Source organism: Nipponia nippon, unplaced genomic scaffold, assembly GCF_047370975.1.
Source record: "Nipponia nippon isolate SJK-2023a ecotype South Korea unplaced genomic scaffold, ASM4737097v1 scaffold_8, whole genome shotgun sequence".
NCBI lineage: Eukaryota > Metazoa > Chordata > Aves > Pelecaniformes > Threskiornithidae > Nipponia > Nipponia nippon.
Genome location: NW_028262402.1, coordinates 52,353,182 through 52,367,234, shown reverse-complemented (window position 1 = coordinate 52,367,234; position 14,053 = coordinate 52,353,182). Strand labels below are relative to the sequence as shown.

Below are 14,053 nucleotides of genomic sequence, written 5' to 3'. Positions count from 1 at the left end.
GATAAAAGGAGAGTAATAACACTTTTATTTCCTGAAACAGTGATTACAAATCATTGTTTTGGATTGTTTGAGGAAAAACAGATTTTTAAATCTAGCAATATTAATTGAATACCTGATATTGCATCATTTTTTCATATCATATAAAAATATTATACTATCTTGATATCCATTGCAACGTTAAAAACATCATCTTTTGTAGCTGGTCATAATATGTAGGGCAGGGACGTTCGTAAGGAATGATGTACTTACTGGAGAACTAAAAGAGCTGGGTTGATTTTTAATCCTGATTCCAGTGTAGTCTCCCTTACTACTCAGTCAGAAGTGCTGCAGTATCTTCTCTGGCACCCACTGGTAGCAGCTTTGACATTGAGAAAAGGGGGATGTGGTTTTTTAATCTGTCCTGGCATTTGGAACACAATTTATTCTGTAGAATACTAAGATTAACACAAGGGATATTTGGGTCACAGATGGGTTTCTTAAAGTGTTTTTTTGGCAAATCATCGCACAGAATGCTGAGGATCACAAAGACCCAATTCTTCTTCTTTTTAAAATACACAGTATTGCTGTGAGTTTGCATCTTTTATTACTCAGCTTCTAGGTAAGGAAGAAGCAACATTCCTCTAAGATCTTTACATGGGAGGGAAAAAAAAAGAAATTTTACATGTTTTATTATTTATATTCACCTGAAGATAGTGGAAGAAGGTAAAAGCAAACTTCAGATTTTTTTTTTTCTCTAATGCTTTCTCCACAGGGTGAGGAGGTGAGTATGGTGTTATATTTTGCTTAAAATATATTATTGCAAGAGTAACATACTTTTTTGAAACAGTACATCTTTCTTGTTGAATTATATTGTTTTCAGTAAAATATCTTGATTCCTGTAATGTCTTTCAAAGACTGTTAGTGATGGAAAACTCTGGTTTGTAGCTGTTCTCATTCGTGTAATAATGTGTAATTTCAAGGAATATATGGTCAGGTTCTCAGTGAGTTATAATCAACTTTTTCTTTTCCCTGTCCTCTGCAGCACTGCCTCCTAAGCCACCGAAACCCAATACTGTAACTAACAACGGCATGAATAACAACATGTCATTACAAGATGCTGAATGGTACTGGGGAGATATCTCAAGGTAAATCAGCTCAAGACATATATTTCTTATGTTTGGCTTTATGTTCTTGGTTTGTTATACTGTGTGTATGTATTATGCTTAGGTATAGAAAAATACAGGTCTAAGAGCCATTTTTACGATATTTTCAAACACAAACATATTATGGTTGGTTTTATTCCAAACATGACTAAAAAGTTACTGGCAGTCAGTTAGAATATAGTATGTGAAATGATTGTTCTGTTACTTTAAGATAGCTACATGAAATGCTGGCATGACAGGACAACACCAAGAAATAAGTATTTTCTTCTTGTCTTTCATCCAGAACCTCAACTGTTGGCACAATAGTTAACAAGCCAGACTAACAAGTGCCATATATTAGCAACATTTTTAACTGTACTATATATAGGCACATTAGACCAGCACTGGCTGCTCCAATTGTGCAGGCTTGTATGAACAAGCAGAAAGACCTTTGCGTTAATATAATTTTGTCCAGCAGTGAGAGGATATAGTATATACCATTTTTATATCGCAGTTGTTCTCCAGCAATGTTAAATAAGCTATTAAATAACTGTATTTATTAATATGGAGATCAAGAAGGTTTATAAGAACCACTTGTTTTAAAACACAAGAATTTAGAGCACAGTGAGAGGATAAAGGAGTGAGAAGCAGCTGAAATGATTGGTTACTTTTGCTTTCGTTTTAGAGAAGAAGTAAATGAGAAGCTTCGAGACACTGCTGATGGTACCTTTTTGGTACGAGATGCTTCAACAAAAATGCATGGGGACTACACACTTACGCTAAGGTAAGATTAGTTACACTAGGTCTGTAATGCCTGACAGTAAAATGCTTAAAATACGGTGTTCTTTAGGAAATAGTACTTGAAGTATGCCTAACTTTTCAACAAACTTTATTTGCAGGAAAGGAGGAAATAACAAACTAATCAAAATATTTCACCGAGATGGAAAATACGGCTTTTCTGACCCATTAACTTTCAACTCTGTGGTTGAGCTAATAAACCACTACCGGAATGAATCTCTAGCCCAGTATAATCCTAAACTGGATGTAAAATTACTGTATCCCGTGTCTAAGTACCAGCAGGTAATTTGGTCTATTTTCTTTGTGTTTCACTTAAATATAGAGAAGTTACTGCAGAGTGGGGAGTCATGAAGAACTTCAGCTCTATTAATACTTGAACAAATAAAGTGGGTATAAAACCAGCTATTTTTGCTTAAAACCAACTCCACAGTTTGCATATAAAAAAATCAAAACTTCAAATACTGGAGATATAGTATTAAGAAATAAACTTAAGTTAATAGATATCCCACTCATTAATGATGAGGTAGATCCTTTTCAGTATAAAGCTGAACACTTGCAATGCAAAATTGCTTTTTGTCATTAATTTCTCATTTGCTTATTATACATATAGATATTATATATATACATATAGATATTATACATATAGATATTCTCCATATTGATGAAAGAAGAGTCACATTTATCATGTAACTATCTAGTCATTTTTAAGCAGTTTTATCCTGAAAATCTGTGCAATATAATTGTTTCTTCATGGAGTATCTTTCCTTCTGCTCATCATTCCAGGATCAAGTTGTAAAAGAGGATAGCATTGAAGCAGTGGGAAAGAAATTACATGAATATAATACCCAGTTCCAAGAAAAAAGCCGAGAATATGACAGACTCTATGAAGACTACACAAGAACATCTCAGGTGAGCTAGATTTGAAACCAAGGGGAGGGTGGAAGACTTCTGTAGATTTAGAAGAATTTCATTGTAAATTCATACTGCCTTTGTCCTCCATCCTCCTCCCTGTCCCTTCTGCCACGACCACCATTGCCCAGAAGAGGAAACATACCTGATGTGCTTGCTCAGTATAGTAGAATCGCTTACTCATGTTTGAACAGTCACTACCTGTAACCTAACCCACCCTGTGCCCAAGTCTGACACCTGCAGCCAAAGCAAGAACAGAACTATCTTGATTTACCAACACTTTTGCATACTGATCTCATCAAGCTGAGTTACAGTTTTCAGGACACATTTTCAGGGAAGCATTGTGTTTTATTACTAGTTTTTGAAGGGTCTGGTTTCATCTGTGCAGGGTAGAGAGATGACATGTGTAGATACAGTGCAGGAATGAAAAGCTGACTCTATCCTTCTTTCAACTTAATCAATTATTATCCAAGTCTTGAAGTGCCAGTGAATTAGTGCTGTTTCACAGACCTAGAATCAAGACTGCTTCTTAAAATGTGCAGAAAACATGCCTAAAAATAATTGAAGAAAGGTGGAGAGGTGCAGGCAACTTCAACTAGTAACTTAAAAGACTTAGCTATTGACTAGCTATGTAGGGGCAGGAGGATGGACTAGGTGACCTCTTGAGACCTGTCCAGGCCAATATCTTACAGTTTTATTTCAGAAGGCCAGATGTGTCTCTAAGCTCATTAGTTGGTATGAAGGTCAAAGTGCATTGCCATAAGGCTCTAATTATCTCAAATAAATGTTATTTATACAAAACAAAGATTGTAGCTAGCTCTTTGTCTAGCAGTTTTTCTTTCTTGGAAGACTTCACCATGGAAGGCCTCATCATGGTAGCCTTTTGCACAGGCCTGTTCTTTCTGTGTTGTAAGGCTCTGCAGACAGAATACATTCTGGTAAAGGGATATTGAAGTCTTCTGTTACAATATACTGAAGTGTTTCTGTGCTACAAGCCAAAAAATCATCCCCTCTGTCTGATAACAACTGTAATAACAATTATTTTATTTTCAGGAAATTCAAATGAAAAGAACAGCTATTGAAGCATTTAATGAAACAATAAAAATATTTGAAGAGCAGTGCCAGACGCAAGAAAGATACAGTAAGGAATACATTGAAAAATTTAAACGGGAAGGAAATGAAAAAGAAATACAAAGGTCAGTATTTGTATTTTGCATTTGAAATTGTATGATTTTGAAGAAAGAAACAATGCCAAGTATATATCTGCCTAACACTAAAGCAAGATGCCAAGTTTAAAATTGTTCAGTTGTAAGCAAAGCAAGCCCCAAATGGGGTAGATGTGAACTTGCAAAATGTATAGCTACATCTAGAGAAATAATATGTTCTCTTAAGTGTCTACACCACTAAACAGCAGATTATAAAGTTATCAATAAGACATCATCGGTGTAACCTACCACATTATTCCATTTAGAATTATGCACAACTATGAAAAGCTGAAGTCTCGAATAAGTGAAATTGTGGACAGCAGGCGTAGATTAGAAGAGGATTTAAAGAAGCAAGCAGCTGAATATAGAGAGATAGACAAGCGTATGAACAGCATTAAGCCAGACCTCATACAGCTGAGGAAGACAAGAGATCAGTACTTGATGTGAGTATCATTATGAATTAACAGAGTTTTTTTTTTTAACTGGTATCCAACTTCTGTGACTAACAGTTAATTTTATTTGCAATTATTGTCCAGGTGGCTGACTCAAAAAGGTGTTCGGCAAAAGAAGCTAAATGAATGGCTTGGAAATGAAAATACAGAAGAGTGAGTATTAAAAGATTTAAATATTTCTGGTATTTCAAATTATCTTACACAAAAGGTGAGATAAAGCATATTTAATTCCTGGATCACACAGAGGAAATCTCAAGCCTAGGTCTCCAGTAACAATGCACACTGTTAACACACGGCAGCCTACGTCATGCACGTATTAGAAAGGACTCTGTCTCACCCCCTACACTCCATTATTCAGGGAAGTGCATATAATCAAGTTACTATAGCAAAGCACTGGAATGTAACCTGTGTCTTTATTCTTACAAGCAAAATAAAGATCTTAAGGTGTTAGTATCTTATAGAGATGCCATATGGACAGATAAATTGTTCAGAAGATCTCTTAGGCATGGGCAGGCTTTTTCCAGATTTCAAGTGTTGGTATTATGGTGCTATCTAGTATAGTGGTACCCACATCAGTATATCACATTGCTATTGGAGGTGATAAAATTGTATATGCTGAAGAGTGGTCCTCTGGTTTTGTGGTCTGGTTAATTTTTCTGGGAAACGGCAGGATAGTGTTCTGCCATTTCAGCAATTCAGTTTACTATAGGTTCTGACAGGGGCTTGGCTAATGAATACATTTCACTTCATTCCTGGGAAAAAAGCAAAAAGCACCTGGGTGGTGTGACTGTAGACCCAATTTAAACAAAAGCAAGCCACAAAATAATATTGAAAGTGTAGTAACAGTGAAGAATGAACGAATAGAAAACAAAGTTGTCTGAATAATATTCATATTGACATTTTCTGCCTAGGTAGTGTCTTGTGCATGCCTTTTACACTGGCTGGTTGAACATATGGCAAAAGCAGCAGACTGACAATGACTGTTTTGTGGATTTACATTCTAGCCTTGTCCACATCTATTTTAATTTAGCTTGGTTTATTGAGTCTCCTACTGTTCTCCTGGAAATTGTACTTCTCTGCTGTGGCTGCACTGGTAGAAGCAGCGGATAGAAATGGCATACACGTTTTAAAGTCATGTTGTTCACTCAGTCTTGGCAGAGGTGGTATGATGGAGAATATGTAGGCACCTGTTTCCCATAGTACTCCCGTCATTTAAATGGTAGACAAAGAACAATGCCAGGCCATAGCTTTAACGTAGCATCAAAATAGTAAGTGAAGCTGTTTAAAGAAAATCTTCCTTTTCTCTCACTCTGTGACTCTTCTTGCCAGTGAATCTGGTAAGTGCTCAGGTTTCTGCTGAAAAATTGAACTTTCACAATATGACTTTAGAAATAAAGTTGTAATGGAGAAAAAATCAATATAACGAGCAGCAGGAAAAACAGGTGCTTTCTCTAGGTGCTGGTTGAAAATAGAGCCACTGCTGAATGCATTTGAATATCATGCAGGGTGAAGGAGTACAATGGGATAGGGGCCCTAGACACAGTGTCATCTGAAACAAAAGAACCCTTCTTCTTTCTGAAAAGTCGAATTCTGTGTGAGATTGCTGATTTCTGTAGACTACTTTGAGAATCTCCAGAAAGACAGAACTGTAGATGAGTGAGAAGTCATGTTTTCTTAGACCAAGGAAAACTGATTAAAAACCTATTACAGAGAGAATAAATACATTAGCCAAACACAGATTGATTGCAAGCTGAGCAGGAGAGGCAGGGCCCACCAGTGGAGGCTGCTGGTGGAGTGGGGAGCTCTGGAACTGCAGAATATCTAAGTGATGTCCATACAGCTGAACCAGAGACATCTTATTTCATGGTGGGCTTTAGCTCAGAGGGTTCTCTATAACTCTGAATCAGCTTTATAGTTGGTGGCTGTTTTGGTGGAGAAGGCCCTATATTATATGCACTTCTCATAATCTTGTTATAAGGAGAGAGAGAGAGCACTCTACTATTCCACCCTTTCCACAAAGCCATCTCCCCTATAAATAATTAATCTGTCTACCTGTACAGCTGCTCATAGCTTTCCCAGGCAGCAGCTGTAGTTGCTATATTGCATGATTTTTCACTGCTGACCAAGTGTTCTGATCTTTGGAAATGAAGCTGACTCAGAGGGTATTGATTTCATTGGGCTTGCTATTTACCAAAACAGTGAGCAACAGTAGAAGTACTGAATTGCTCACAGAAGATTCTGAAAGATAACACAGCATCCTTTTATATCCTTCTTCAGATTTACATGAGTGTTTTTAAAAGAAACAAGAATTAGAACTTCTATTTTATTTTTATTCAGTGGTTTAAACAGTGCAGTATTACATGGCTTACATCCCTGGTTTTACCAGGAAATGGGCACTACATAATTCATGGATTTTGTTCTGCTATGTTTCACAAACACATTTTGTCCTATTTCAACAGCCAATACTCTATGGTAGAAGATGATGAGGACTTGCCCCATCATGATGAGAGAACATGGAATGTGGGAAATATCAATAGAAGCCAAGCTGAAAATTTGCTGCGGGGAAAGCGAGATGGAACATTCCTTGTTCGAGAGAGCAGCAAACAAGGCTGCTATGCCTGCTCTGTTGTGTACGTACCCTAGTTTGGGAATGATGTAACCAACATTTGAGGCACCTACCTTGAGCCAGGGGCAGATAGGCACTTTCATATGCATGGATCCCATTGGACCTTTGGGCTTAGAAGCAGACCAGCAAGTTCTGAGGCCATCCTTATTGCTGCTCCATTTCCTACACAGCTCAAACCTGTGCCACTCCCACAGATGAGCCTCATGCAGAAGAAGGGAAACCAAAGCATGGATGCACTCCTTTATGTGCAGCTGCTAAGTCCTGCCTATCTCCTGCCTCCCTAAGCTAACAGAACATCTGGGAATTTGGGTTAAACCTAGGCTTTTACCATTATGCCACCACAGAAGACAGAAATTCTATGTAGTGACTAGCATCTTCAGATTTATTGTCAATACTTTATTTTCTAGCTTAACTTTACTGTACTGACAAACTAAAAACTGGTTGTTTTTTTTTCCTCTTCAGGGTGGATGGAGAAGTAAAGCACTGTGTCATAAACAAAACACCTACTGGGTATGGATTTGCAGAGCCATATAACTTGTACAACTCACTCAAAGAACTGGTGCTACATTATCAACACACATCACTTGTGCAGCACAATGACTCCCTCAATGTCACACTAGCCTACCCAGTATATACACAGCAGAGGCGATGAAGATCTTAATACTCTGGGTTGTTTGGTTTTTTTCTAAAGAAAAGATCTGTCAACATTGAGGCCTCTGGAGAGAGAAGGCTCCTTTCAGCCTTACTCAAGAATTTGAGCTGCAGTATCAAAGCTGTCTGTCTTCAGATGGGACTAGAGCTTTCCTTCACAACTGCAGTGGGAGACATCACAGTATTAAGCTGTGGCCATATGTTTCTAATCTGAAGTGCTTTTTTTTATTAATTAAGAAAAGAAAAACACAAGAGAGAGAAATCCTAACCTGATCTCCCTGCAGGGACATAGAGGCCTTTAACCATGGTGCTTGTTTACGACCACTTCTGAAGCTTTACCAGCTAGAACATTGGATTCTCCAGCCACAAGGTGTAAGAGGTCTTTGTCATTCGGTTATTGGAATTTCATGGTCACGACCTGGCTTGGATTTGGTGTTGCTGCACTCAGTGGATCCAGACACACAGCATTGTGGATTTTTTGGTTTCTAGTGAATGATATGTAGCAGAATGGCACTTTCATTTCTAAGGGACACTTTAAAAGGACTTCAGTTACAGTATGTTGTTCAGAGTAATTGTAATAGCAAAGTGCCAGGAAGTGTTTTGTTTAGATGTTTAAAAATCCTGTTTTAAGAATATATTTAAGACTGAAGAAAACAGGACTTGCAATGGCATACAGTATATAATAATGTACATAGTATTGGATGACTAACTATTGTTGATGGAAAGTATCAATACCAAACTGCTTCTCTTTTTCCTTTTCTGTTTGCTGAAAGCTAAGTTCTTAGACTGTGCTATGCAATACTGAATTTTCTTTAGGCTGTAGTCTTCTCTCAAGCACACCTACAGGTTAAGCTTGTTTTTCTTTTTTGTTTCCTTGTCTTTTTTTTTCTTTCTTTCTTTTGCCTGAGAATATTTTTCCTGATGATTATTTTTTGTTATTCATTTTGTTGTTTTGTTTGTTTTTTTTTTTTTTAAACATGTACAGGAAGCCAGCAAGAGTTGGCTTCAGAATTAAAACTATGAAATATTTTACAATTTTCTTTGTGTAGAATATTGAGCTACTAGCTCAAAGTTTAAAAAGTTCGTAATTTTTTTTTTTTGACTAAATATTTTTTTGGGCAGTGCCTGATAAGCTTCAAAGCTGCTTTATTCAATAAAAAATATATGAACATTACAAAATATCACTGAGTCCAACAATACTGTTTCAGAGATATCTTTAGAATACGGTACCACGCTATGTTTGCTTCTTGAAGCATTTTGAACTTCTATCATGGTTGTCTTTGTATTTCGAAGACAAAATATTGTGTATCATTCTCTAGTAGTGATTGCAGAAAAAACAGGGGATATTTGGCTACTGCGGTAGATAGTTTGGATTTCAGAATGAATCCACGCTTCATAGTAAATAAATGACTTCTTGACCTACTGTGGCAGAGCTTTTGTCAGCATGTAAAGGCATTTTCATTTCATATGAAGGAAGTTTCTCTAATCTGTTACCTAGGTTTGTTTTTTGTATTAGTATTGTGAAAAAAAAGCTCCCACCTTTACCGAGAACGTCTGGATACAACATAGAGCTAATTAAGACTGGAAAATGTCTGTTTTGAAAATGATTAGGCTATCGTATTTAACATTTTGGATTTTTTTTTGTAAGGTTTTAGGCTGAGGCAGTATCAAAGTGAACACTTCCGTAATTTCAGGCACTAGAGACTTACAGAATTATGGTTTAGTTGAAGGAAACAAATACATGAATCCCACTAGAGCAAACTTACTAGGAATTCTGGGACAATGCACTGTGGGTGGTTTGCAATCGTTATTTATTGTCCTGACCACTGAGGAAATTCACACATTGCAAATTGATAAAATAATGATGTTTAGAGAAATCTTGGAAAAGTTTTGACTAAGGGAACATATGAATTTATTCTTCCCCCCAAGATGCAAAGACAAGACCCATTACTATTAAAGGGAGTTGCACACACAGTCAAAAGAGTAAGACCTATGGAGTTCTCTCATAACAGCTCTGTTTTAGAGATACATGTGTTTTAATTCAAAGTATGCAGTGCTTATTAAGCTATTGGAAATAATAAGAAATCTGCCAGTCTCCAGTAGTTTTTATATTATCTTTTGATTTTTACATTATTCCTTCATTTCTGAGGCTGCAAGGCTTTTGATTTTATTTTGATTTTGTGCTCTTTTTTTTCAGTGGGTTGTTTTTGCTTTCCTATAGATGTATTTTCTTACCAGAATTTATATCAGGAAACAAGATTCAACCAACATTAATGTTTCGCGATAGTCACCACTTAAAAAATTATTCTGAATATTTTTTCTGAATAGACGTTTAGTCTTCATCCCTTCCCTTCCTCATTCCACACTCTTTTCAGGCCTGTAGCACCATGTAAATTTGGTTTACTAGTAACTGGGTTTTACTATGAAAAGCACCAACAATTACTCTAGCATGCCAGTTATACTACTGGGCTTGAAGTTACAAATTAGTTCAATATACAACAACTTACCGCTTGTAGCAATCCAAGATATTCTTTGAACATATATTAATTTTTGAATGTTAAATATTTTACGAGTAAAATTGTATTTTTTTCTCTATAAGCAAAATATATGTAATCTGAATTGATGTTTCACATAGCATTTGTCAAGAAATTTTATTGTAGTTAAGGCATTTGGATCTAATTTTCCTCATGTTAAGAAAACCTCTGCTATGTCAGTGAGCCATATCTTTAGCATGCTCAGCCCAGTATGGGATATCATTTGTTCTTGTCGTGCTGTAGAACTTCACTTCTTCTGTGGTTGTAGCAGAGAAAAAAAAATAGTGTGCGTGCAAATTTGGCACTTGCTCTTCTTGCACAAGCAACAATGAGAAATAAGCACTATGTTATGGGGATGAGCGCTTAGGGCTTCCTAAGGGGAAGTTCTGCCTACACAGGGTCTGTGCAATTTGCAAGCATCACTTACACCCTCAAATTGGCATGAGTGGGTTTCCTTTGGTACTTACGTATTGTGTGGCCTGTGCATTTCCCTCCCTCCTTAATGCACAAAGCTACATCCTGCCAAAGGCCCTATTCACTGCAGAGTTGTTTGTCCTTAATGTACCATATTGTTCACTCCAGTTTTGATTTGATCTCAAACAGACTAATATATACAGAAAAAAGGCGTGTGGATATAACTGAAGAAACACGGTGCTTTTCTGTATTTCTATTGACTTGTAGTTTTTCCATCTAACATGATTCAAGGGTGGGATTTGTTTTGTTATGTTTTTTTTTTTGTTTGGGGACTTTTTTGTTTTATTTTAAATCCTTGAGTTATGCTGCACTGCAGCAGCACTTTCACAAAGCCTTTGAAAGGTATGGGACATAACACAAGGGAACCAAAACCCACAAGCAAAATTAGGAGTTTCTGATTTCCTTAAGTTGAAACTTGAATTTGCAGGTTTGGGGATGTGTATCTGTGCATATGTGTGCACATTTGCTGTGTTTATGTATGATTAGATTCCAGTATAGGTGCATTTTCACCAAACATGATCATTTTGCTGAATTCAGTAAGTGATATCATTAACTTTGTTTAAAGACACACACACACATGCACACTAGACCTTTGTGGGTGCAGCATGTTTCCAAATACAGTTAGAAAACTGAGTTTCTGTGTTGTTGGATATTTTCTTTAAAAAAAAAAAATCTTGTCTGTATGGTTCAGTTACCTAAGAAATCTTGTCAAGCAATCTGTAAAACCAAATCTTCAAATTTTCTGTTTGGTGTCAACTGTTCTGTAGCGAAGAAATGGCTTTGTCTTGTAATTGGCAATGAAATAATCATGCTTGGGAAAACATTCAGATGCTTCTAATGGGGAAAACTTCTGCCGATTTTCACACAGTGCTTTTGCTATGCATGGTATTAAGTTGGGAAAGTGAATCCTGATAGTATTTTTTTTTCAGGGTCACTTTAGAAATGGGCAGCTCAAAGCACAATGCCTCCCATGGGACAAGGTTCCAAAATGCAACATTTTATGTAGAATCATGTTGTATTTACTGCAGTTGAAGGCTAAACTGGACTGTGGGAGTTAGTAACATTACATTGCACTTGTCCTAATGAGACTGCATTAGCTGCCCAAGATGCTGCTATTTTTTTTATTCTTGTTTTTAAAAATAAAGCTCTGTTCTGTTAAATGTCTTTAAAACATTAAGATTACTTTGTTTTAAAATGGTCTTTGAGGAGGTGGAGGGTGAAGTGGGTTGTAAATTGCCTTTACAAGGCAACAATGAAAACAAGCCTCCTTGAAGTTTTGTTTAAGCTATAGAGTTGATGGAGCTGTGTCTTGTTTTTAAGTTGCTTTAAAAATTGTAATAAGTCTTCAAGTAGAATAAAGGTTGTTTTGAAACTGCATTTCAGTTGTTGAGGCTTCAGTAAGGACTGAGACGTCTATTTACCAGCATCCTTGGCTGATTCTTTGCTGTCTATATGTGGCCTACTTTGAAAATGAGACCCAAATGCTCATATTAGAGGGAAATAGGGAGCAAATAATTTCAGCTGACTCACAGGCATCCTATGTATTGAGCTGAATGGAGTAGTTGAGTAGCTCCAAAAGAGTCTTGTGTCAGTGCCAAAATGACAGTTCTGCTCATCTCATACTTTTGCAAAAGCAGTACAATATTCATGACCTGTGGTCTGCCTTTTATACTGCAGATGAAGTTCTGGTTCTTCTGAAATCAGTGTAAGTTTTTTCACTGATTTGCATGAAGCCAGCCTGTCAGCCTTTGCAGCTAGAAGTAATTTACCAGCTTCATGGCTGCATCTAATTGTGAAAACCAATGTGAGGGAAGAGGGAAGAAGTGAGGGGGATTGGGCAAGACCAATTCTGAACATTGTTTTCTTCCCCTCATTACTGGTATGTGGTATCTGACTTCTTTGAGCCCATCCATATCTTGCCCCAGGAGAGGTCCTCCGGGGAAGTCAGCCAGCCACTTCAGAAACAGAAAAAGATTCCCGTTCCCATTCTGTCCAAGGTTTCTATTCCAAAATGCCCGTATTTTGCTCACAGTAGTCACATAACACCCCCTGACTGAGGTACTCAGGTAGCACAGGCTTGAAATAATCATTGTCCCTGGCCCTTTGAGGTTCTTATAAGGAAGGCAGATTAAAGGCGATTATCATATTTTTAGCCCACTTAATAGAAAGTGGGGCTAGATCTCCAACAAATGTATCTGTTGCAGTTTTTCTCAGTAAGCTGATCCTTTTAAACAGATACTGAGTTTATCTCATTCCTGCTCCCTGAACCAATGTTTAACAACACAAACTCTTCTGCAGCCATAGAGCTCAACATCTGAAAATAAGGTTAGCTAGGTCATTGTCCATCATCAGCTGTTGCGAGAAATTATGACTGGCTGATCATAAACTGCAGAAATCTACAGACCAGCAGATTTCTTGCCTGTATCATACGTTGTATAGAAATCACTCTTGGCAGACTGGAAAAATAGTTTGCAAAAATGTCATTCTATTTTTGCTGTCTGCAGACAAACTCACCCCCACTTTCTCTCTCTGCTTTCTTGCTGAGGCTTGATGGTCATTTTTCATAGGGAGTATGAAAAACTGTTTAAATCTATCTTTGTGCAGCTACAAATAGGTGTGATATTTTTAAAAGCTTGGGAATGCTTGCCATGGGGTTTTTTTTCTCCCCAAGCTACTTGACTCGTGCAAAGTCACGTGCGAGTAACTTCACACAAATCCCTTTGTCTGAGCTGCGAAGCCAAAAAGGGAAGAGGAGATTTTTAAACTTCTCACTGTTGCCTCCTCTGGGCTTCAGTGAAGGGACAGGTGGTGCCTCCTCCCCTCAGACCTCAGCCTCCAGCATCTCACCCCACCCCACACCCAGCACCCGGGCTTCCCGGCCGCCCAGGGGAGCTTCCTTCAGCCAACCCACTAGGCCCACTGCAAATCACATGCCAGCACTGGTCAGCTGGCCCGTGAGCGAGGGTGGCTTTGGCAGGCAGGTCCCTGGAAAGCAAACAGGGCGAGCAGGATGACAGGCAGGCCCAAGTGGGTGCCTGTGGACGGCTCGGCATGGACAAATGCAGGTACTCCCATGGCTGCAGGCAGGGGCAGCCAGGCACAAAATGGCGGGGGTGAGGAGAGCCCTGTGGCACAGAGGCTCTGGGCCACCCCTCGCTGCCTGTAACGGCCTCCCATGGAGGCAGCCCTCCCTTACCACATGGGGAAGAGTCCCTCTTGTTTGCAGAGGGACTCTTTTGAGATGCTTACGTTTAGGATACACCTAATGTTTACCCCAGGGGCC

The 14,053-nt window shown here is 38.0% G+C and overlaps 1 protein-coding gene across 4 annotated transcripts in view; it reads left to right on the top strand.

The window, feature by feature from the left end:
- Positions 1 to 12,147, top strand: part of PIK3R1 (phosphoinositide-3-kinase regulatory subunit 1) — a 61,312-nt gene extending 49,165 nt beyond the window's left edge. For 3 of the 4 annotated variants that reach the window (XM_087741479.1, XM_087741481.1, XM_087741480.1), the window contains 9 exons: positions 1,022 to 1,124; positions 1,807 to 1,905; positions 2,021 to 2,201; positions 2,703 to 2,828; positions 3,882 to 4,024; positions 4,300 to 4,476; positions 4,570 to 4,638; positions 6,945 to 7,115; positions 7,574 to 12,147. In XM_087741479.1, the coding sequence (XP_087597605.1) occupies positions 1,022 to 1,124; positions 1,807 to 1,905; positions 2,021 to 2,201; positions 2,703 to 2,828; positions 3,882 to 4,024; positions 4,300 to 4,476; positions 4,570 to 4,638; positions 6,945 to 7,115; positions 7,574 to 7,763 (1,259 nt within the window). In that variant the 3' untranslated portion in view covers positions 7,764 to 12,147. Of the gene's footprint in view, positions 1 to 651; positions 761 to 1,021; positions 1,125 to 1,806; positions 1,906 to 2,020; positions 2,202 to 2,702; positions 2,829 to 3,881; positions 4,025 to 4,299; positions 4,477 to 4,569; positions 4,639 to 6,944; positions 7,116 to 7,573 lie in introns of those variants that run through there. The other variant, XM_087741482.1, reaches the window with a different exon arrangement.
- The last annotated feature ends 1,906 nt before the right edge of the window (positions 12,148 to 14,053 follow it).